Here is a 25,736-nt window from a genome sequence, read left to right on the forward strand (position 1 = left end):
AGAGTCGATGTCGCCATCCAGTGACATTCCACGGAACTGCAAAAACCCACTGAGTAGCTATACTAAAATAAATGTAGGGTAATAATGTTTGAATATTCTGTTCAGAACTAAAATATGTTTCTTGCATTAATTGACAACTGTTTAAAAACAAAACCTACAAACAAAACGCAATTCTTCACACAATTAATTGTTTAATTGATAGAAACAAATACAAGGATATTTTAAGACACTTTCATGTAAACGCTAGAGAGCTGATTTACTAAAAAATATACAATAAAGCATGAACATATTCACTTTTAATCACTTAATACTGACATTAAGAGATTAACCACATAATATTTCATTCAACATACTCACATGAACACTTTTAATCAAATCATTTCATACAATATTGGCATCTGAGGTATTTGACACAGCGCAGGGAGTAAAAGATTCCTCATAAAAACTTTCATAATATCATACAGCTGTGGCTTTAGGTCTGAAAGTCTCCCATTGAAGGAGGTGGTAATCATAAATAATACATTTACATTCAAACATACTGTAGCAGCCCTTGTGGTTTTCCTATGATTAACAATACAGTAAGGTTAACATGGCTTGTCGGTGTGTGTGTGTGTGGCTTCACAGCTTGGCCTGAGGGACAGAGAGAGGGCTGGGATACAGATGCTGTTGGAGAAATGCCACAATCTTCTCCCAAGAGTCTTCCTGAGCATCTGCATGAGGTTTGGTCTGTCCTCCCCACAGCATAATCTCTGCCAAACACATAAATGCACACTTGTTGATCATAAGGCTTAAACACACACACACACACACACACACACACGATCGGATACTCCTAGTTAATGTGAATATTGACATATTGATATGTTTGATAAGTATGATGGGTAAAAGCAACAACTGATTATTGCCCACATAAGATTTTGTAAAATTGTAGGTTTAAGTTTAAGTGTGTGTGCACGCGTGCATGTATGTGTGCGTGCATATGCATGTTTTGTGCATAACTGTGGCCTTTTAAACATGTATGTATAGAGCTTCACCCTTCTTTCGTGTGTTCTGCATTATGAAGTTGGTGGCTCGGAAGTGTGGTGTGTAGGGGGGCTCGATAAGGTGTCCAGCATCGGGGTAGGTGAGTACGGTCAACAGGTGCTCATTGCCTGCTGCATGCATCATCTTGGTCATCTGAGGAGGAAAAGGAGTGAAGTCAGTCCTACTCAATCATGGAACTTAAAGAGATATGTGAGAGTCAAAAGAAGGAATTAAAATTAATTAAAAAAAACAAAAGGGTAGCACATCCAAAGATTTCAATTAAATGGAGGACAAAGTACTCACACTTTTTTTATTGGCACACCAATATAATGAACGCTTGCGCGTTTCGGCTATGAGCCTTCCTCAGAGCAAGGCTCATAGCCGAAACGCATAAGCGTTCATTTTATTGGTGTGCCAATAAAAAAAGTGGAAATGTGAGTACTTTGTCCTCCATTTAATTGACATTTTTGGATGTGCTACCCTTTTGGGATTTTTTTAAATTCCTTATTTTGATGTGTATACTGGACTTTGGCTCTAGCACTCCACTGAGAAAACCCATTGTTGATGTGCAACCTCTTTTTCTTATTTAGATGTGAGAGTGTTTGGGTGCACTCACATCCTCAGCAGACTCCACTGTGGCCCAGTTCTGATCATCATCACCGTTGACCAACAGTACTGGACACCGTATCCTCCCCATCTTTCAGAACATTCAACCATAGATTTAGAGCAGTAAAGGGATGGTGCATCTCACAATGAATAACAAATACATACGCATGGGTACATAGGTTTGAATGAATTGGACTGTGTTAGAGGCAACTCTTCTCAACTGAATATAATGCAAGCATGCAAATAATGTTTGGAAAGGCTACGTTCAAAAGCACATGTTTGAGAAATACAGTCAGGCTCCAAAGTGCAATAATATATTAGTTACGGCAAGGCGAATGTACTTTATTTTTTTAGAGTTAAAAAACATAGAACTTAAGACTTAAAGGACATCCTCTCCTCGCAGTCGCACCACCATGGCTAATTGGAGCTGAACAGTTTTAAACTTTGGTTTCATTATCAATTTATCACAACAGCATTTGTTTTAGAATACTATACGGTAGGGCTTTCACCAACTAGTCGACTAGTCGACTAGTATAACCACTAGTCGACCTTGTTGGTACTAGTCGAATAGTTGAAAAAAAAACCCTTTTTTTTTTTTTTTTTTTTTTTTTTTTAATTTTTAATGCTATAGTAATGGCCCATCTTACTATTATTATTATCCTCCTGACTTTATTTTTTATCAAAAGGGGGTCAAAAGCATGCCCAATAAAAGCCTATTATTGGGCAATGGGGATCCTTGGAGACGCTGCTGTGGTGCTGTGCTGCTGTGCCAGAAGCGCTTCCCTTAAAACGCCATAAAAATAAGGGCAGGAGGATAATAATAATAGTAATATAGTAGTAGGATGGTATTAAAACAGTGCCACCCAAAAAATAATATATATATTTTTTTAATTTAAATTTCGACTAGTCGACTAGTCGACTACCACTGGGTCAAATTAGTCGACCTGTAAAAATCTCTAGTCGTGAAAGCCCTACTATACGGTATGTACTTACAGCCACTTTTTGATCGGGGTCAGTGGGGATTGGTAGAATCATGTCTCTCCAGATTAGGCGGTTCTGTTCATCTACTCTTGTCTTGTCCACATTCCTGTCAAGACAAACAATTACATCTCATCATTGCTGCAGTAAAGTCAGAGCCTTCTTAACAGGGTATACTGTGTCATGTTAGCATGAAGTAGGAGACTTACTTGTGCATATCAACAAATACGTCAAATAGGGACTTGGTCACTGGATGGACATGGCTACCACTGATACAAACACAGCATCGAGGCTAGAACACAATAATATTTATTATGCTTATTACACGTTTCTTTTTCGGATTATCAGCATCACAGCAAGTTTGTGATCCATGCAACACACTGTTCTCTTAGAAATAATAGGCAGGGCTCTGAAAAGGTTTGTAAAAGTCACTCCTCTTGACCTGTGAGCTAGACTTATTTCTGTGCACATAAACTGTAAACTGTGGCGGACAAATACTCACACTAACAAACTCGGAATAAGCTGCCAAGGAGAGGGTCACAGATGTGCCGAAGGAAAGACCAAACAGCCCAACTCTGTCTTTGATCACCAGAGGATGCTCCTGGACGATATTAAATGCTGTCTGTAAAGTTGGAGATAACGGTGGTTCCACCAGGCAAGAAAACGTCATGCATCAGATCAGATAATCTTGAAACGTGACAAACTTACATCTCCACTGGGTGACAGGGGACTGGTTGACAGTTCAAAAAGATGGACTTTGTACACACAAACTCCTTCAAGATTATAAGTCTTGTTACACTACACAAAGTCTGAGAGTAAAGGATGATGAAGAGATGAGGGTGACTGACTACATACCTCAAAATAATTGAGCTCAACATCTGTTGTTTTGGCCTCATCTATAGAGAGATACTCCAACGCCATCGAAACAAAACCATGAGATGCCAAGAGGGCAGAGCGGTACTCCACCAGTCCTCCACCCCCTCCCCACATATCCAATACCCCTGGAAACGGTCCTGGACCTGAGAGATAGTAACAAACCAATCTTATCACATCAATAAAACTCTTTGAATGTGTGCTGAAATTGCTAATGAAGGAGATGAAGAACAGAGTTGTGTGTTTCTCAGACTGCTGGTATACCTGGAGGTATGAACAGTGTCCCTCTGACTCCTCTCTCTCGGATGTCTATCCTCTTGACACCCGGGGCCATGTACGATCTTTCTGTGACCACTGAGGCCATGGGAGGCTGCTCCCTGAAGCCCTCCACAATATGGCCTCTGTACATGGAGATGAGCACCATCATGGGGTTGCGGACATCCAACTTCCTCAACCTGAAAGGGAAAAATAAACAACAAGAGACAAGGACAGACAGGCTCTGTTTAAATACCAGAATGAGCCAACTAAAGTATGACAATGCAAATCAGTCTTTGTGAGTCTTCACCTGAGGCCAGTTCGACTCCCAGGGATAGGCCGCATACTCCACAGCAAACCCATGGGCTCTTTTCCTGTGTATGTTCCTCCAACACTGGCATCATCAGAGACTAATGTACAAATGTAAACAAAATGTGACTTGCAACAGTGCCTCTGGCAACAACAGCTTTTTTTGTAATGTGCTGGTAAAAAAGAAAAGAAAAAGAGAAGGCTAGTGTGCTTGCCTTCCAAATTACTAATCTGCATGCAAAACTAGCTTGCTGAATTGATGCAATTAAATGCAAATATTCAATATCCTGTGTGTGCATGCCCCCAGGGTCTCGATCACATAAACATGAATGCATTTATTTTTACATTTAAATGCCAGACCATCAAAGTCTTCAGCACTTTGTATCAGGGAAAATAACCCAAAATCAAAAGTAGCCTGTAAGCCTTCCTCTTCCTATGCATTATCACGACCAGTCATACCCACCGGCGACAGAGCCCCTGTCATCACTGACATAGTGACAATTAACCTCCCACTCCCAGTAATCATTGTCCTCGGAGTGGCGAAGGGAATGTAGCGTAACTGGAGTCCCTGGTGGAAGATTCTTCACCACTACTACCTTCCCAATTGCTAATGTGTAACTAGCTTGCTAATTTGATGCAATTACATAAAGATACAAGTAGTATCCCACACACATGCCATCAAGCCCCAGTCAAATCAAATACACATTAACAAGCACAATAAACAAGATGATATATATATATATATATATATATATATATATATATATATATATATATATACACACACACACACACACACACACACACATACATATATTATTATTATTATTAAATTGCCAAACCATCAAAATAGTATCTTGGAGACATTGTACCAGGGAAAGCAATCCAAAAGTAGCCTATAATGTCTGTCTTTCTGTCTTATAAATAACAATTAGTCTGTCATCGCTGACATACATTGCTTTTGAAATGCAAGGGCAATATTATAAAGTACAGTCTAGAAAAACTAGAAAAAACATGCTGATGTCATGATTCTTCATACCCAGACAGATGCTTTTTCTGCAGTTATGGAGAACTTTTAAAATGTTTAACTGAAATTATTGTCTAGATATGGACTAGTATGTAAACATCTCAAGTTGCCCTACCTTCAAGGCATTTATTTTTATTTTAACTTGCCAGTCCAGACCATCAAAGCAGTGTCTCTCATGGGCACTTAAAAGTAGCCTGTACTGTTTTCCAATGCCTATGTCATTCATATACCCACCAGAGACAATGCCCCTGTCATCAGTGACATAGTGACCATAAGCCTCCCAGTAGTCCTTGTCTTCAGAGTGGTGAATGGAATGGAGAGTAACTGGAGTCCCTGGTGGAAGGTTCTTCACCACTACCTTGAACTTCTCATCCATCAGAGCCCGTGAGGGGAGAACAGAGAGGATTGGAAATACACTCCCTGTTGTCATCATCATTGTGGAGGACGACCACCTACGAGGAAACACCAAACGTCTGCACTGAAATGTAACAGCAGCGATATTCAAAACGAGACGACTGTTGTACATATTCATTCCTAATGTCGTGTTACAAATTGAAACACCAGGTAACTTGAACAACTCAATGTTAAGTCACAAGGTCGAATTTTGACATAAGGCAGGCTATTTCTATTAGTCAAGAATAACGTTAAATAACTATCGGAAATGAACAATGTGCATAACGTTAACCGCGTACATAAGTTCTACAGTTAAGTAATTCTACCTTTATGTAAGCAGTCCCAGTCCACTTGTAGAGTGTTTCACGAAGATACTTGTCCGTCAACATTCCGCGTAGCAACACAACGCCGGAATTGGGTCCGGGTCGGTCATATGTTGCCTTCAAAATAAAAGCATTCAGTATTGGCAGTGGTGGAAAAGTACTAACATTTTTACTTAAGTAAAAATATCAATACTGCTATATAGAAATACTCTGTTACAAGTAAAAGTCCGGAATTCAAAATTTACTTGAGTAAAAGTACAAAAGTATTGGCATGAAAATGCACTTAAAGTACCAAAAGTAGAAAGTACTCACTATGCAAAATGTCCCATTTCACAAGTTAAAAATGTATAAAATCTTTTGAAAATAGCAGATCTACAAGCTCACAATGTGTGGCATGGCGATGCCAATGCATTGTGAGCTTGTAGATCGGCTATTTTCAAATAGCCAAAGTTTAAATAGGGCTGAAGAGATTGATGCATGTTTTGTAATAATAATTAAAATCTACAAAGTAACTAAAGTTTTCAAATATCAAATTGTAGTGGAGTAAAAGTACAATATTTGCCTCTGAGATGTAGTGGAGTAGCTACCCCGTCTTTTACCCCCGCGCGTACACCTGTGTTATTACCGCAATGATGGGTTTTCAGAATAAAAGGACGAAAATGGCCCAATGTGTTGGTTAATGGTTATAACAGGGGTTTTCAACTGATTGTGAAGCAGGGACCACCACCCTGACTAAGAATCAACCTGGGAACCACTGTTGTGTTGGGTGGGGATATGGGCTAAGATTAGTGCTTTGGTAACACTTGCTATGCATCCCATCCCATGTCTATGCAGCTTGAAATTAAATAATGACTGTTAAGGGCTTGATTTAATTTGTTGCACGATACTGTGCGCAACAAATTATATCAAGCCCAGGCATTATTTAACTGAAATATGCGAGTGGTCCAGAGCTCAAAAAAGGTTGAGAACCACTGATCTATTCTTATCCCACGGTTACCCTTATTCCATTCTCTTACTTAATCCAATGTTCCATTAAACTCATGTTACCTGATATACTGATTTGTATCTTATGTATGAATGAGCAGACACATGCGATGACATGGGCACATTTCCTAAGTAAGACGCGCGAACGCAGCTTGAAAATAACAATAAGAAGAATAGAAAAGTAGTTATTGGCCCCGCCCCCCCCAAAAAAATCATATTTATTTGACTGTATCTGGCTCTGTTTTTCTTAAAAGTGCAAATTAGTCATTTGGAATCCCATGTTACAGCATAGCTAGCTAGCAAGAAGAAATCTCAAACTGTCCTCAAACTAAGGCGTTTTCAACTTGCCATCCGGCCTGAAATATGCACAAATGACATGGAATGCTTAGATATCCCAATAGATGAACTTGTGTAGATGATTTTAGATGTGTTATTTTTGACTGTAGCTGCTATATTTCTCTCAGAGGAGTGTATAGTCACCCAGGGGCAGGCGGATTTGAGCCACACTGTAGTGCATTCTGAGATCTGTCAGCAGCCAATGAGAGCGTGAGTCACATGGGGGCACGGCTGCACACAGGCAGTGCACACAATACTGCACACAGACAGACAGACACACACACACACACACACACACACAACCCGAGCACGGTTTCATAGTAAGCTCCACTTGCGCGGAGCGCGCCTCCTTCCGCTGCGTTCGCAATGATGAGTTGATCAGGCAATCTGGTACACTTCTATCCTGGAAACTAGACCGAGGCTCTGGTGTTCCCCACCGCTGAGTACTGTGCCCCAGTCTGGAGCCGTAGCCCTGATGTGATGAAGCTGCATGCTGCCCTCAACACCGCCCTACGGCCCTCCGTCTCCGCATGTCTACGAGCCACTCCAACAAACTAACTGCCTGTCCTCACTGGAATCGCTCCAGCAGAGGTCAGACGAGAAGCCGCCACGCTGGCCCTCGCTCGGAAGGCAAAGATGAGTGAATCCCACAGATATTCCTGGCCAGCACCTCCCACGTAAGCAGACAACCCTCAATCGCCTGAGGACAGGTGTGGGACGTTTCGGTGCATCAATGCAGAAGTGGGGTCTCACAGACCGTGCCAACTGCGAATGTGGGGATCCACTACAGACTGTGGAACGCGTGATGACCAGCTTCCCCAAATACCGGCCACCTAATGGTGATCGTGGCTTAATTAACCTAGACAATGACACACTGGACTGGCTTGCTGCAACGGAGCTGAAGGTCTAAGGACATATGACAGAAGACGAATATGCCAGTGCAAAAATTGCCCTCGGCATATTTGGTCTGGAACCGCTCAGTTGTGACATCAGTGTCACCCATAAGCTACAGAATTTGTGAAATTCTGTTGGAATCTCAAAATTAAAGCCGTAAAACGTTGTATATGACTATACCCTCCCTCTAAAATGGATTCTGAAATAGAATTCACTTCAGAATATTAGACCAGAATGTCTCTCACCAAATACAAGGACATTTGAATCAAATAATACCATACATAATTGGCACATGATACACATAAAATATAATAAATAACTATATACCATGAAGCATAAACAATCACTTTTAATCACTGAATTCTTAATCTTTCAGTCAACATACATGACATTTTCAATCAAATAATTGAGATTACTTGACTGATCTCACCTGAGATTACTGGCACACTATTATAGTGCACAGGGCTTTGCGTGAGATTTCTCATCACTGGACCTTGAATAATAATATCTTACAACTGTGGCTTTAGGCCTGAAAGTCAGTCATTGAATAATCTGAGTTCCCAGAAGTTTTCGGCAGCTCTCGCATACAAACGGGAGGGGTACTCATTGAAGGACGTGTTAATCATAAATAATACATTTTACATTCAAACATACTGTAGAGGCCCTTCTGGTTTCCCTATGATTAACAATACAGTAAGGTTAACAAGGCTTGTTGGTGTGTGTGTGTGTGTGTGTGTGTGTGTGTGTGTGTGTGTGTGTGTGTGTGTGTGTGTGTGTGTGTGTGTGTGTGTGTGTGTGTGTGTGTGTGTGTGTGTGTGTGTGTGTGTGTGTGTCACAGCTTGGCCTGAGGGACAGAGAGAGGGCTGGGATACAGATGCTGTTGGAGAAACGCCAAGATCTTCTCCCAAGAGTCTTCCTGAGCATCTGCATGAGGTTTGGTCTGTCCACCCCACAGCATAATCACTGCAAAACAAATTATTATTAATTAACCAATAATTATGGCTGTATATAGAATACATACAATGTATGGAATATCAGCCATTCTAGGGCTATTGTTGATCATGTGGGTCTTATACTAACACACACACACGCTCACTTTATCAGAACCTGTCCCTAGTTTTATGAAAAACTTCAAATATTTATTCAGAAATTACAAAAAAATTATGTTGCTATATACTGTACCAAAATTAGTTGAAAAACAAAATCTTAACATTAAAATGGCTCCTAGTTAATGTGAATATTGATGAGATATTTTTAATTAGTACTATATTTGGTCCAAACATCTGTGCATAACTGCAGTTCCCTTTTCCAGAAGGTGACATAAACATTCCCTGTTCTGTGTTTTTCCCAGTTTCCCATAGCTTCATTTGATTGGCTCATCAGCAGATTTGAACTGGAAACACACAACACTTTCATATGTGTTTTGGCTGAGCCAATCAAATCAATGATGCTCAATTATTTTTGGAAGATGCGCCACCCCACGCTTCACCACTAGGTGCGAAATGGTACCCGAATGGTCTCCTAATAGTCTGACGTCAGATCTCGTGAACGTCCTTTTATTACTGTTGCTAGATCTCGCGAGGGTGCGAGAAAAAAGTTGATAACAAATTGGATTTTAAACTGATTTTAACCTCTCTGAAAATGTTCTTTATTTTTTAGTTTTCGTTTCAGAATGAGGTTTGGAAGATGTGTGGCCATTGTGTAGAATGGGTCCAATATTTAGTTCAGTGACCTAGGGCCAAAGGACCAGTCAGAAGCTCTGTTCACGTTCACTTCTCCCATTGAAATAATAGACTCACAACCTACTTCTGGTCTCCCAAAGAGGCGGCCACCTATGTCACACAGGTATGAGAAGTAAAGCGGAGATTGCGGGTCTTGCTTTTCTAATGCCACCTTCTAGGAAAGGGAACTACAGTAATGCACAGAGCCTATTCTTACATTTCATTGTGCAGTGTGTGCGCACGTGTGTGTTTGTGTGTGGGTGTTCAAACGTATGTATAGATCTTCACCCTTCTCACGCGTGCCCTGTACTATGAAGTTGCTGGCTTGGAAGTGTGGTGAGTAGGGGGGCTCGATAAGGTGTCCAGCATCGGGGTAGGTGAGTACGGTCAACAGGTGCTCATTGCCTGCTGCATGCATCATCTTGGTTATCTGAGGAGGAAACGGAGTGAAGTCAGTCCTACTCAATCATGGAACTAAAAGAGATATGTGAGAGTGTTTGGGTGCACTCACAGCCTCAGCAGACTCCACTGTGGCCCAGTTCTGATCGTCATCACCGTTGACCAACAGTACTGGACACCGTATCCTCCCAACCTTCCAGAACATTCAACCATAGATTCAGAGCAGTATTGTTTATTAGCATTTAAAAACAGAAACTTGGACTTTGTGGCGACCACATTTAGTTTTAAAATACAAATTCCTACTATCCTTTTTTGTCAGGGCTGGTATGGTAGACTTTAATGGTTTAAAGCAGGAGTCTTCAACGTTTTCAGCCCAAGGACCCCCTAGCTGAGAGAGAGATGAAGCAGGGACCCCCTCTACATCGTATAAAATTGTGTTTCATATTCAACATTTTTTGTTTACGTGGTCTGCTCTTTTTTTTTTACCTCTTACGCCTCTTTGCCAAAAATAGCCGATCTACAAGCTCGCAGCGCGAGGCGTTGTGAGCTTGTAGATCTGCTATTTTTGGCTAAAGTAATCCTCAGAAAATGGATGCCAGGGGGTTCAGGTGGTTACGGTAAAATAAAAAATCCTATCACACAAAGATTTGGCGGACCCCCTGTAGTAACTCTGAGGACCCCCTAGGGGTCCCGGACCCCCTGTTGAAGACCCCTGGTTTAAAGGCCATCCCTTACTCTCACCGCTATGGCTAATTGGAGTTGAATTGTTTTACACTTTGGTTTCATTACCAATTTGTCACAACAGCATTTCTTTTAACAGTATATGTACTTACATCTACTATATGATCGAGGTCAGTGGGGATTGGTAGGATCAAGTCTCTCTGGATTACACGATTCTGCTCATCAAATCTTATCTTGTACGCATTCCTGACAAGACAAGGACGTACATCTCATCATTGCTGCAGTAAGGTCAGGGTCTTATTAACAGGGTATACCATGTATTATATGCATGTTAGCATGAAGCAAGATACTTACTTCTCTATCTCACGAAATACGTCGAATAGGTTCTTGTTGACTGGATGGACATGGCTACCACTGATACAAACACAGCAACGAGGCTAGAACACAATATTTATTATGCTTATTACACTTTAATAATGGGAATGTGCCACGCCGTACACTACGTGCCTGCATGACGCAAAACTATTTAGAAATACAAAGATACACACTTGTACTAACACAGTAGGCAAATAGCGCCAAAGTAGCATCATAAAGCAATGCCACTTAATATGGGGTCTTTATTCACAGTCTTTAATTGGTAAAGGAACACTTCCACCTTTTTTCAACCGTATCTCCATACATTGGTCACTAACACGACATTTCTGACTACTCATTCTGTGCCTGAGAGGCAGACTGAGAGTGGATAGCTCAAAAAATGACATCATCAGTGGATTTTCAGACTCGATATAAAAAAAATGCACGCGGCTACTATCTTATCATGCTAATGTTCCAGAAATAGAAAGGCTGCAGTTTTTCTTTAAAATCCTTGCCAGTGATGGGGTGAGGTAAAATGTGTATCTATCTAGAGCCCGCCACTGAGAAAATAGAGCGAGAAATAGAAGAAAGTTGAAGTGTTCCTTTAAACAGGCAATCTAAAACACTTTTCAGTCTATTTCTTTATATCATCCTGTCTAAAAACTGAAGAATATGGTAAAAATCTGAAGCTTAATTTATGCTCTGTGGAACGACAATGTTACTCATTAGAAATAACTAGAAATGAATGAATTAATGCTGTAAATAAGTATACATTCAGCTTTAGACTGCATTCACCATTCACTGCATTCAGTCTGTTATCTGTCAAGTTAGCATGGGACACCTTCCATTAGTGTTAAGAATTTCAAGCTTATAAGTGCACTTGGTTTATGATTCTCAAAATAGAATGTTTTTTGTCAAAGGTTAAAAGTTTTCTTAGAAATAACAGGCAGCCAGACTTTGAAAAGGTTTGTAAAAGTGACTCCTGTTGACCCTGACCAGCTAGAAGTATATGTGAAACTGTTGTCACCATGACCATGTAAACTGTGGCGGACAAATACTCACACTAATAAAGTTGGAGTGAGCTGCCAAGGAGAGGGACACAGATGTGCCGAAGGAAAGACCAAACAGCCCAACTCTGTCTTTGATCACCAGAGGATGCTCCTGGACGATATTAAACGCCGTCTGTAAAGTTACGAGATAACGATGGTTCCACCGGGCAAGAAAAAGAACATCATGCATCAGATCATATCAGCTTGAAACGTGACAAACTTACCTCTCCACTGGGTGACAGTTCAACAAGCCGGACTTTGTACCCACAAAGCGCTTGCAGGTAATTAGTCTACTACACAAAGTCTTAGAGGAGAGGATGATGAAGACACAAGCGAGACTGACTACATACATACAGTACCTCAAAATAGTTGAACTCAACATCTGCCGTTCTGAGCTTGTCAGCAGAGAGATACTCCAACGCCATAGAAACGAAACCATGAGATGCCAAGAGGGCAGAACGGTACTCCACCAGTCCTCCACCCCCTCCCCACATATCCAGCACCCCAGGGAACGGTCCTGGACCTGAGAGAAAGTAATACATCTTATCACAGCAATAAAACTCTTTGAATGTGCGCTGACATTGCTATGGGAGAAGATAAAGAACAGAGTAATGAGTTTCTCAGACTGCTGGTATACCTGGAGGTAAGAACAGTGTCCCTCTGACTCCTCTCTCTCGGATGTCTATCCTCTGGACACCTGGTGCCATGTACGATCTCTCTGTGACCACTGAGGCCATGGGAGGCTGCTCCCTGAAGCCCTCCACAACATGGCCTCTGTACATGGAGATGAGCACCATCATGGGGGTGCGGACATCCAACTTCCTCAACCTGAGAGAATAAAGGGAAGAACAAACCGCAAGGTACAAGGCAGGTTTAAATACCAGAATGAGCCAACTAAAGTATGACAATGCAAATCAGTCTTTGTGAGTCTTCACCTGAGGCCAGTTCGACTCCCAGGGATAGGCCGCATACTCCACAGCAAACCCATGGGCTCTTTTCCTGTGTATGTTCCTCCAACACTGGCATCATCAGAGACTACAAATGTAAACAAAAAGTGATTTGCAACAACAGCTTTTTTTAAATGTGCTGTCATTCTGGTAAAAAAAAAAGAGAAAAGGCTAGTGTGCCCTCCAAATGACTAATCTGCATGCAAAACTAGCTTTAGTTACTAGTTACTTTGTCGACTTGATTTTGATTATAATTACAAAACATACATTAACCACTTCAGCCCTACATTTCGGCCGTTCTACAAGCTCACAATGCCTTGCATGTGAGCTTGTAGATTGTCTATTTTCAAAAGATTTTTACACATTTTATACATTTGAAAACTTGTGAAATGAGACATTCTGCATAATGAGTACTTTCTACTTTTCGTACTTTAAGTACATTTTGAAACCAATACTTTTGTACTTTTACTCACGTACATTTTGAATTCCGGACGTAACAGAGTATGTCTACATTGAAGTATTGATACTTTACTTAAGTAAAAAATGTGAGTACTTTTTCCACCACTGCTCTCCCTATGCCTTATCATAACGACCTGGTGGTAAAAAAGAAAAAGAAAAGGCTAGTGTGCTTGCCTTCCGAATGACCAATCTGCATGCAAAACTAGCTTGCTGATTTGATGCAATGAAATACAAATATTCAATATCCTGTGTGCATGCCCCCAGGGTCTCAATCACATAAACATGAATGCATTTATGTTTACATTTAAATGCCAGACCATCAAAGCATGTCTTCTGCACGTTGTATCAGGGAAAACAACCCAAAAGCAGCCTGTAAGTATTCCTCTTCCTATGCATAATGAACAGTCATATACCCACCAGAGACAGAGCCCCTGTCATCAGTGACATAGTGACCATAAGCCTCCCAGTAGTCCTTGTCTTCAGAGTGGTGAAGGGAATGGAGCGTCACTGGAGTCCCTGGTGGAAGGTTCTTCACCACTACCTTGAACTTCTCATCCACCAGAGCCCGTGAGGGGAGAACAGAGAGGATTGGAAATACACTCATAGTGGCGGACGACCACCTACGGGGAAGTACCAAACATCTGCACTGAGCTGTAACAGCGGCGATATTACAAACGAGACGAGTCAGCATATTCTTATCTATTACCAACTGTGCCCAGACCAGATTGAGATAACTTAACACAAGTTAAGTCTCATTGTCTCAAGGTCGATTTTTGACACTTATAGTAGCGTCAATAACGTCAAATCACTCTCGGAATTAAGCATGTGCATAACGTTACCGCGTGATAGGTTCTTAATAACTTGCTGAGCCTACTTTCCTTAATCCAGTAGCACTTGTATAGTATTAAGGCAAAAATTAAAAGTAAACATTCCGCGCGACCACACATGACCGGAAATGCATCCGTTGGTCAAGGTTTCCTTCAAGATAAAGGTTTCAGGATTGGAATATCACTGTACCTTCCACTGTAGGCTACTGCAGGGACCCCTAAATTGACACTTTGTGTGTGTGTGTGTGTGTGTGTGTGTGTGTGTGTGTGTGTGTGTGTGTGGAGAGAGAGAGAGAGAGAAGGGGGGAGCGATAGAGAGCTTAAACGTTTAATCAAATATTTGCTTTGTTTTGACAAATTATAAAAGTGTTATTTCTTTTAATTATAAATAATAATAATAATAATAATAATAATAATAATAATGTGTTTAATTTTAAAATGACAGACCATCACTGAACTAGTCATTTCAAACTTCCTTCCGGGCCACTAGAGGTCACTATTAGACTACAAACATGAGGCGGCATCCATAGATGGCGGCATCAACATGTATTGTACATGTACATGCAGGTCTTTGTTCACTTCTGTCCTCCACACATTTAGTGTTTTTCTTTGTAACAAAGTGTGCTAAGAAGAAATGGTGAGCAATTTAATAGGCTATGTGATTTGAATACAGTCAACACATCTATATGCAGCATAGCGGGGATACAGGAAGATTGGGCACCTAAACATTGTGGGCACCAGTGCACCACAATGTTAAATTGGCTAAGAATTGGCTTGGAAAATGGTCTGAACATGATTTGAACATGCTTGAACATCTGACATTTAAAAAAGCCTAATATTTCTAGCTAAAAATGCTATTTCTGTATAGCCAGTCATTATGGCAGGGATCATCATCACCATGTTGGACATTTTTCGTCAATATTTTATTTTTGCCACAGACATAGGCTACAAAATAAGTGATCAATAATTTTTACCAGAAATATATAACAAACTCCTAATGTGCCATAGTGTGTATGCCAATGTGCTACACATTTTACAATGATTTTACATTTTACAATAAGACAGGCATTCAATGTGGCATGGTGAAAGTTTATTCCGTATTTGGAATTTCACTCATTAGGTCATATCAGTACAGTGAGTGCTTCCATGGCACATTACATGAGCAAAGGGCCATTTAGGTGCAGAGGTGAGTGGGTGTAGCTACAGACAGAGTCTACTTAGGTGAGGTCCACACACACACACACACACACCACACACACACACACACACACACACACACACACACACACACACACACACACAGACGCACGCACGCACGCACGCACGCACACACACACACACACACACACACACACACACACACACACACACACACACACACACACACGCACACACACATATAATCTCAATATATATGGTTATTATAGAGTTACTGTAACAAAGCATTGAACACATATTTTGCTATTTTCAGGGAATTAAGGTAGCTATTTTCAAACATTACTTCTAGCTGTCTCGTCCTCACCTGATGCAATCAACACGGTACCTACTCTACAAATCTCCTGCAACATATTTATGAGCATGTCATCCCGACACTTTACAAGTCACCAAAATTATTCAAACACATTTGAATTCAAAGATTAGATTGTGAATATTTAGAATATGCTTTTACATTATCATGAAAGAAAAAAATATATAGGCTATATTTTTCTTCTTTTCAAAAGAAATAAACAAGAAGTAAATACAAGGTCTGATAATGACGTACCTTGCATGTTCAAATCATTTATTGCCTACTTTACATTTTTTTTTACATTTTGGAAAACAGCCAATTTAACATTGAGGTGCCACAATGTTTAGGTACCCGCTCTTCTGTATTACCTACATAGATATTTAATTAGGCCTACAGCATTCCTCAATGACAAGCTGCATTTGTAATGTGGGCAGTGGGGGCCGGCCTGGTACATCACCATCTGTGTATGCTTAGCAAACACAGCTGATTATGTAGCACATGTTCCAAGAGTTGTTTTACACTTTGCACATTTTTCTTTGATAGGTTGTTGGCGAGTCATCAGGTGCCGAAGACTTGAACCCACAGATGCTCCTCAGATCCAGTCATCCAGTAGCAAAAAGTAAGCTATAGCACCCTACTTCTCTCCTTTCTACCCCCCCCCCCCTCAATTTATTTACTGAATGAGGCAAAGCATCCAAAAAACATTTTAAAGGGGATAAGCCCTCCCATCCTGTTGCTGAAACCATGTTCTATACAGCCGTGTTCTTGCTCACTTGATGCATGACTTAGCTGTAATCAACAATGGAAACCCCCCCCCCCACACACACACACACACACACACACACACACACACACACACACACACACACACACACACACACACACACACACACACACATAGATTGCTTTCTCAAATACTACCTTTATTCGAGCCTCCAGATGTGCACATTATTTTACAGTGCATAGCTAATATATCTTATAATCATGCTTGAACATGTACTGTATGTGGCTGTGCTTGACATTTGATTGCGGCAGCTCCCAAGTAGGTTATTTGATTGGCATATGGCATTATTTATGTAACGTTTGCATCCTCAAGGACCTAGCAGGCTGAAATGTAGACATTGAACATGTGATAACACCCTCACAGAGTATTCGAAACGTTTCGAAACGTTGAATAAGCAATAAACAGTGGAGCTTAAATATTGCACCCCCACCCACACAATAAACTTGACAGGATATACTGTACTTGCTTTTGCTTGAGTTCAGTTATTGTGGCAGGTTATTTTGGATGCCATTTACCTAACATAACATTACATAACATTTGTCTCTGCAATCAGCTTGCTAATTACTGAGTGCTAATTATTGAACAAGTGATAAAAACCCCAATGAGAAGCCTGTCCCTTTTAATGTTTGGCGCCCACACAGGATGCAGTCATCTCAAATAATCTTGGTCTGATCAGATTATGTGCGCATTTTTCCCCTGGACTCTGCATAATTAGTGTCAGATAATGTTCTTGGCAGGTTGTTATAAATGAGAATCTTATAGCACACTGCGGCCACTTCTTCTCTTATGTCATACCCAAGTAGTCCTGTCATAAGAGCAAAATGTCCACCAGAACCAGGGGTTTCTTCATCTGTCTTCACTTTATTGCATGTGTTACTCTAACTTGTCGTGTGTTGTAATATGATGTCTTGCTCTTGGCACTGCTATAAGCAGCGCTGGTTCTGATCATCAACTCCTCTCAGCCAATCAATTTTCTCACGACACTGAAAGAGTCACGAGAGGTGACAAGTGAATAAGGCACACTAGATTCGGGGTGGGCAACATTGATGATGGAGAGGGTCACTATATTTCCACACTCACTCCAGAGGGCCACATTGCATATACTGTTTTTTCGCCAGTCTGTCACACAAAAGTAGCAAAATTAGTTCTGTGTTTTGAGCTTGTAGATCTGCTATTTTTTCTATTTTTTAATTGGAATCCAGATTTTGTTTTCCTATTTTTTAATTGGAATGCTGAAAAGTAGCATTTGTATTTAATTTCAAATGCATTTAGTTATACTTATAGAAATACATTGGACATAAAAAAGACAATTGAATTTTGATACTAGTCATTAAGCTACAAATATAGACTGAAGTAATTAAAGTGGGTCATGTTTGCATGTTTGCAATTGTAACAGCTGAAATCAATAATATGTCAGTATTCTGATATTAACCTGCGGGCCGCATTAAGTGAAGGTGGGGGCCTCATGTGGCCCCCGGGCCGCCAGTTGCCCATGTATGCACTAGATGCTTGATTGTCTACAAATGTACCAACTGGACACAAATGTAATTGTCAGACTTGGTAACACGTTGTTGAAACAATCAGGATTGAGTAAAACCAACCAGACTACCGGAAACAGTAAGAGGAAAAACAAGTCGAACATTTTTAACGGGTTGCATGTTGGGTATCAAGGAGTCGGCAGATACTTCTAAATGGGCCAGAAACATTGCCACACAGCTAAGAAAAAAATAAGAAAAGAACAGTATGTCTGAGTCTATTACCAGCAATATCTAGTCTATACTGTGTTGGACAATATCCTATGCACATTTTTCTTTGATAGGTTGTTGACGAGTCATCAGGTGCCAAAGAGTTGAACACACAGATCCTCCCCACAGCCACGTCTCCCCTTTTCCTGGTTTCCAGTAGCAAAAAGTAAGCACCCTCTTATCTCTCCTTTCTACCCCCCCCCACCCCCTTTTTCTTTTTACTGTGAGGCACAGCATCGAAAACATTTTACAGCTGTGTTCTTGCTCACTTGCATGACTTACCGTAATCAACAATGGAAAGTACACTCTGCACTCTAAAGTTTACAGAGACCTGTTGACCCCCCCCCCAAATACACACACATACAGTATAGCTTTCTGCTCAACTACTAGATGTATGAAAGAGATCCCCTGTGCACATTATTTTACAGGGCTGATTTCTCATGATCATTCTTGAAGATAAGTTGGTTAGATATGGAATAGGCCTACATTAAAGGATGACTTCACCCATTTTCAACCTATCTTTATATAATTGGTCCTCACTAATGCTCATTATAATATAGTACCATTTTTGTCTATTTACTTTTATTTTATAAAATGAGAAATCTTGTTTGAAAAGTAGAATCTGCCTAACGATGATGTCACTGCTAGGCGGGTTTCTGAAGTGTCCACAGCCCTCCTATGACAAACCGAGTAGAAAAAAATTGTCCCATTTTATCATGAACATTAGTGAGGAGTGAGGACCAATTATATGAAGATAGGTTGAAAATGGGTGAAGTCGTCCTTTAAGGATTACCAGCCTTTTTCTACCCTTTTCTGGATCTGGGCCCACTTGAAAATCTTAAAAGTGTTCGTGGCCCACCCATCTGACCACTTAACACGCTGCCGTGTTAAGTAGTCAGATGGGTGGGCATTTTCAAAGCATGTTTATGTTCATGATCAATCGATTGTGTTTCGGCTTCGATCAACGGAACTAACAGTGTGTGCTTTAAGTCCTTAAGTCCTATTTATCGGTATCACAATGAAAACTCATTTTTCAAGGTTTTAAAGAAAAAATACCATGAACATTCTTTTTACATACATTTTGTAATATGAATGTTACATTATCATTAAAATTCTTAGTGTTTTTCCAGTTATTTGGGGGCCCACTTGCAATATCCTCATGGCCCACCAGTGGGCCTCAGCCCACAGGTTATGTGAGTGAGAGAGTGAGTGAGAATGTGAGTTGGACAAAATTCGATGCTACATACTTGAACGCCCAATCGTCTAGCCCAGTGGTTCCCAAACTTTCAAGACCCAAAAGAGAAATTAGACGTTTGCCCGGCACCCAAACTAGTGAAAATAGCTTGGTGAGCTTGTAGATCTGCTATTTTCACTACTTCTTAAGCTTTAGTATTTCTTTATTTTCAGGTCTAGCCGGCCCCAGAGGTAGATTGTGTACATTAAGACCAATGCCAAATCCTGACCAGCCTCCTCATCCCATCTTGCTTACTGCGATGGAGATTCAATCACTACGTTATCAGAGAAGCCACTAAGAAATAGTTTGTAACCCTGCAATGGATTTATTCCCCCTCTTAGACAGTGTCCCACAGACAAACAGATATCTGTCAACAGGCGGGAATTTCAATGTCAGCTTTTTGTAACAGATCTGTGGTGCTCAGTCAACCCAGATGCTCAATAGTACTTTTTTTTTAATATTCTGGGACACATAACTACACTAGGATAGAATGCATTATGATGTCTTTGGTTCAAAATGTTCTTGAGACCATGCCACAGCTTCACATGTTTTCTTTTGGCCCACCCATACAAATCTAGATAGTGGCGACACAATACACAATTTCTTGAAAATTGTATTGTAAAAATATGATGTACAAAATGTCCTCATAGGAAATTAGATCTTGTTCAATTTAAATTATTTGTTATGTGTGGCCACAGTCTGGGACAGCAGACTGTGGCCTGACTCGTCAGTTTCTCCTCAGCTGAGAAAAGAAAAGCCCATTGGGGTAAAATACCAATTAAACATAAAACTTGAGAGATCAGAAGAGCAGCACATGCTGGATCCATCCAAATTAGAACTGAGAAACTCATACCTCACCACTAGGGCAGACTTGCATAGAGGCTTAGACATGAGGTGACAGCATTTGCTCTTTTCCATTTGCGTAGATCATATTTTGTAACTGGAGAGAAGACAACGGTAGCAATTGAGAATGAGAATGTGTTACAATGTGATGCAGCTATATTTTTTTTAAGCTTTTAAAATGTATTATTTATTTACTACTCCAAAGTCTGAGGTGCAGTAAATAATAAAGCTGAATTGGATACATTCTTTTAAGGCTTCAATTTGGTGGATAGTTATGTGCTTGATGCTCCTGTTATGCAGGCTGAGATTGAGATTACAATCATGAAGATGGCTTTGGGAAGAACTCTAGGGGATGACGGCCTGGGGATTGAATCCTGTAAGTGTTTTAAAGAGCAGCTTTATCCATATTTACTGGAAGGATTAGAATCTGAATCCACACCCCTCTATGTGCAGGGCCATCATCTCTTTGTTTCCAAAACAAGAGTCTTGCACTTCGCTTGGAGAAGGTAGTTCCATCTATAGTGCATTCTAGACCAATTGGGTGTCATTCCAGGTCGCCTGTCCTCAAATAAAACTGTATGTGGAGGGTTTCAGATTATGCGAAGCTACTTCCGTTAAATCCTTACAGCATCAGTAGATGCTGATGAATATAGAAGAGCCCTATTTATTTTATGTTTAATTAAAAGAAATATGGTTTTGGCCCTACGTTTTATTTGATTCCATTTGAATAACAAATAGCCCACATTTAATACTGCGCCGCCCAGGGAGCAGAACCGGGTTAAGTGTTTTGCTCAGACACATAGACTGGGCGGACCGGGGTGAACCTCTGACCACATCTACCATTGGCTCAACTTCCTTCATGAGTGTCCTTCTTTTAGCTTTTTATTGTGTGTGATGTGAAGCCTTTTGTCCAGTGTGTCTGATGTATCATGTATTTTATTGTGTTTATTACAAGTTGGAGGAGCCTGGGCAACGGTGTTTTTCCCTTGTTTTACTTCAAATTATTTTTAAGGTGAGACTATTTTAAAGTCTTTGTGAATCTGATTATGACACTACTGTGTTTATTATTCACTGTGGCACAGGGCCTTTTAGACATCGATGTTATGATTGACTGAAAGCTGGGACAGTGTGAGTGTCTAAGGACCGCTGGAATATGGGACACCATGCTGATGTATTACCCCAGTTATCCAAACTGGATGACAAACACCAAGATTTCATTTCTCTTCTGCTTTGGGACTGTCCAGCCGTTACGGTAAATCACCCTGGTTAGAAGTAATATCCCTAAAGTCAGAGTTTTTAAATGTCCCTGTTTGTCCCATCGCATGCCTGCTATAGGCCAAAAAACAGCTCTGGACAGTGGGTTGCTCTATTAATCTATCTATAATCTATAAATATTAATTATTTTACTGGAAGGAGCCTAAACAATCCTTCTAGTCCAGGGATTCCTGGCTTGGACTGGGACCTGACCTGACAATTAGAATACTTTGATAAAGGCCTGGATGGCCATCGGGACACTCTCTGCAAGTTCCTTGTTTGATCATGTAGTAAATTGTAACTGATGACATTTTGTGCTCACATGTAAAACTTGTTGAGGGTCTGATTTGTTTGATCCCGCCCCTTGGAAAAAAAAAACGTCCTCATAGGATCACCAGACACTTATCCACGCTGTGATATAGTCTGACCACGTGAGTCTAGTTCTGGCCTGGGTGTCACACACTCTCTCTCTCTCTTCTCACTCACACATACATGCACACACACACACGCACACACGCACGCTCATGCACACGTACGCACACGCGTACACACACACACACACACACACACACACACACACACACACACACACACACACACACACACACACACACACACACACACACACACACACACACACACACACACACACACACACACACACACGCAATAAATGCCACATACCTCACTGCATGTCATCAGCAGTGTAAGAGGATGTATCTATGTTTCCATCATGTCTGAAACTCTAACTTAAATAAATGGTGCATTTATATTGCGCTTTTATCCAAAGCGCCCTACATAGATTGTGCATTACATTCACCCATTCATACACCGATGGCAAGTCGGTGGAAACCATGCAAGGCACCAACCTAGGAGCAATTAGGGGTTCAGCGTCTTGCACAAGGACACTTTGACACCAACTCTGGGGTAGCCCAGGATCGAACTGGGAACCCTGCGGTTGCCATCAGGCCGCTCTACCGGCCACTCTACCCTTGAGCCACTGCCGCCTAACTTAAGCAAGTATCCTTCAGGATTACAGTAGTTCAACGGTTAGGTTTCATCTACAATTCTGCACGCACGCACGCATACTGTACATGCACTCACACGCAAGCACACACTCAAAAACACATTCAGCCATATGTCTACCAGATGTGAGATTTCTACCCAATCCCAGCTAAGTGTACAGCTCCTCTCCCCAAAGCTCTGTCTGCAAGTTAAATGGAAAACATCTCCTTAAGCAAACAGTACTATGGCTTATAGCTGTTATTGGAGGTTTCTTTAAGAGCTTTGGCACCAATAGCTCTGATATACAGTAGCATAGAACTGTTGTGTAAGAACATGCCTTTGCACCAACACCTGTTATCTCTTTTGGGTGGTAGTAAAATGATCCACTGTGTGTGTGTGTGTGTGTGTGTGTGTGTGTGTGTGTGTGTGTGTGTGTGTGTGTGTGTGTGTGTGTGTGTGTGTGTGTGTGTGTGTGTGTGTGTGTGTGTGTGTGTGTGTGTGTGTGTGTGTGTGTGTGTGTGTGTGTGTGTGTGTGTGTGTGTGTGTGTGTGTGTGTGTGTGTGCGTGCGTGCGTGCGCGCGCGCGCGCGCGCATGTGGTGTGTGTGTGTGTGTGCAGCCTGATCTCACACAATTTAGTATACATTGCACTGTGTGTGTGTGTGTGTGTGTGTGTGTGTGTGTGTGTGTGTGTGTGTGTGTGTGTGTGTGTGTGTGTGTGTGTGTTCATTCCTGACATAGGCTACATGTTAGGACAAATTAGCTGATTTGGAACACATTTGAAAAATTGGTGTCATGACCTCAATTACTTTTTCATAGGCCTTCTGTTTGTTTTAGGGTTAGATCGGTTATGGTTAAGGATTGGGTAATGAGAAACGGAATTAATTAAGTCAATGGGATGTCCCTAGAATTGTACAAAACCAACATTGGGTGAGTGCGTAGTGCTATACAGTGTGAAAAAGGGACAATGAAATGTCTATTAAATTGCTTTATGAAAATCCTGTCAGAACAGATTGTTGAGAAATTGAGATGCCTTCCTAAGCTTTGCCTAAACTGTGCCTGGCTGATCTCTAGGGCATGAGGAAGGACTTAGATAGGGAAACCACTTCCTGCACAGACAAACAACAACACTCACTTCATGTAAACACTAGAGATTCTTCATTTGCGAACATGTGACATTTTGAGAGTGGTATTGTAGCGGCATTGCATACAAACAAAATCCCCCTCCAGCATTTTTGGAGTGTGTATTTGGCCTGTGGTTGTCTGTTTATCAAGCTGTTGCTAGTGGCACTGCAGAGCTCTCGTTGGTACAAAGCTATTTGCTTTGGCCCTAACTTCCTAATTCACACAGTGCCTGGTGAAAAGATATCTCAGATGCAAGCCAAATTCTTATCGAATGAAAAAACACAAAAGAATCAGAGGAAGAGGGAGAAATGGTGAACTGGTTATAAAAAAAACACTGCGACTGGGTTGGTGAGAGAGAGAGAGAAAGAGAGTGAGTGAGTTATGGTATGGTGTAGAGGGAAGACAAGGCTCTAGAATGATGTATAGTGAGATATAGACCACTTTAATCCTTGGCACAGGATGGAGCTCCACCCAAGGTCTTTAAGATGAAAGCTTTTCCATTTTAAAGTCTTGGGCCTCTCCATCGACACATTCATCTGCACTTCCTCCCTTAAACAATGCACTTCCTCTTCCTCTCCCGTAGAGTTTGGTACCATAAGCAACAATGCACCCCACAGGCTCAGTAAAAAGAAAAGAAGAAAATAGCTGTATTTCCGGGAACTCAGCGAGTCTTCCGAACTCTGTAGTGCCATTTATTCATTCGTGTCAGTTTGGAGAAGGTACGGTTTTACACCTTCGACCCGATGTAATTAAACTTGCCATGCATGAGACGAGAGCTCCAACTTTCATCCTTAGCATCATATTACAAAGAGCACAGGTGGCCTTCAAGGCCTCCCCTCCCATGAAGTGGGTCATATGTTGGGTCAAGGACAGCAGGGAGGATTATATGTATAATATATTGGTGTGAATGACGAATGATGAATGACATTAATGTGAGTAAACGTGGGTGTACTTGTATGTGCGTAGTGTCAGTCTGTGAGCGCAATGTGTTAATCGTCCACACTCTGTTTTACGTTTACAGTGGTTCCATAGACCCCTGAGTCAACCTGCGCTTCTTCATGGTATGTACCATATTACTGCATGCTTCAAGGAATGATAACATCAATTCACATACTGTATCACAGCATGTTTCAAGGAATGATAACATCTGGTGTGCGTCAGCATGCAACATGTGTTTCTGTTTAGATTCTCACTCGAAGAAACAGACACCACTCATGTAATGAGTATGGTTCTTCTCACCTTACGCACGCTCACTCTCACTCACACACATGCACACGGCCACACGCATGCACGCACACACCACAGAGTCACTCAAACACATGCAAACATTCTCTTGGTGTAAGGGGATGTAATAAGGGGAAATAAGGTCATGGAGAAGAACTTGTTGAACCTTCATTTGATATTTTTTCTAAATAATCAAGTCAGGACTCAGAGGAAACCTTATGTAATGGGTGGGCGGGGTCTTCTTGTTGTTGTTGTTGTTTTTTGGCAGGAACAGTGCACATTGAACGCTGAAACATGATTATGGATTACATGTTCATGTCATAATTATGTGTGAATTTGCCCGATTTAGCATAGAGCTCATTTCCCAAATGAGTCCCCAAAACATTAAAAAAAGGAAATAGAAACATAACATTAGAATACATAAATAGCAAAACATTTACATACGAACGTAAGCATTACATGCCAACAGATGATCTAGACTGAGGATCTGTTTTGAACTTTTCACATAATATAAAAAAATCACAAAGCAGGAATCAAAAGTTAGACAGATACGTTTTGTAAAAGATTATGTATCCTGGT

The 25,736-nt window shown here is 41.0% G+C and overlaps 2 protein-coding genes across 5 annotated transcripts; both read right to left on the minus strand.

Moving 5' to 3' along the window:
- Positions 1–247: 247 nt before the first annotated feature.
- LOC311039529 (acyl-coenzyme A thioesterase 5-like) lies at positions 248–5,859 on the minus strand. 4 transcript variants are annotated; one of them, XM_084049465.1, is made up of 11 exons: positions 5,791–5,859; positions 5,306–5,523; positions 4,046–4,145; positions 3,745–3,935; positions 3,463–3,626; positions 3,110–3,229; positions 2,817–2,899; positions 2,623–2,716; positions 1,640–1,720; positions 1,035–1,176; positions 248–749 (listed from the first exon to the last, which is right to left on the minus strand). In XM_084049465.1, the coding sequence occupies exons 2-11, from the start codon at positions 5,505–5,507 to the stop codon at positions 619–621; spliced, it is 1,308 nt and encodes a 435-aa protein (XP_083905591.1). In that variant the 5' UTR covers positions 5,508–5,523; positions 5,791–5,859; the 3' UTR covers positions 248–618. The 4 variants fall into 4 exon arrangements, with proteins under 4 accessions (XP_083905591.1, XP_083905590.1, XP_083905589.1 ...); XM_084049464.1 differs by having other exon boundaries at positions 5,306–5,544; positions 5,791–5,849; XM_084049463.1 differs by having other exon boundaries at positions 5,306–5,549; positions 5,791–5,831.
- Positions 5,860–8,833: 2,974 nt separating this feature from the next.
- On the minus strand, positions 8,834–14,550 carry LOC311039530 (acyl-coenzyme A thioesterase 1-like; the record flags this gene model as incomplete). Its single annotated transcript, XM_084049466.1, has 10 exons — positions 14,029–14,550; positions 13,141–13,240; positions 12,843–13,033; positions 12,565–12,728; positions 12,219–12,338; positions 11,157–11,239; positions 10,955–11,048; positions 10,234–10,314; positions 10,011–10,152; positions 8,834–8,964 (listed from the first exon to the last, which is right to left on the minus strand). Exons 1-10 carry the CDS (start codon positions 14,300–14,302, stop codon positions 8,834–8,836), a joined length of 1,380 nt encoding a protein of 459 aa, XP_083905592.1. The 5' UTR covers positions 14,303–14,550.
- Between the last annotated feature and the right edge of the window lie 11,186 nt (positions 14,551–25,736).

This window comes from Gymnoscopelus microlampas, assembly GCF_963454915.1.
Source record: "Gymnoscopelus microlampas genome assembly, chromosome: 23".
Lineage (NCBI taxonomy): Eukaryota > Metazoa > Chordata > Actinopteri > Myctophiformes > Myctophidae > Gymnoscopelus > Gymnoscopelus microlampas.

Coding starts and splice junctions, on each gene's coding strand:
- LOC311039529 (XM_084049462.1), bottom strand. CDS start 5,603: ATGAATATGTACAACAGTCGTCTCGTTTTGAATATCGCTGCTGTTACA. Junction 3,230..3,462: donor TTGAGCTCAATTATTTTGAG/GTATGTAGTCAG, acceptor CCAACTTTACAG/ACAGCATTTAATATCGTCCA. Junction 2,900..3,109: donor CTTATTCCGAGTTTGTTAGT/GTGAGTATTTGT, acceptor ATTGTGTTCTAG/CCTCGATGCTGTGTTTGTAT.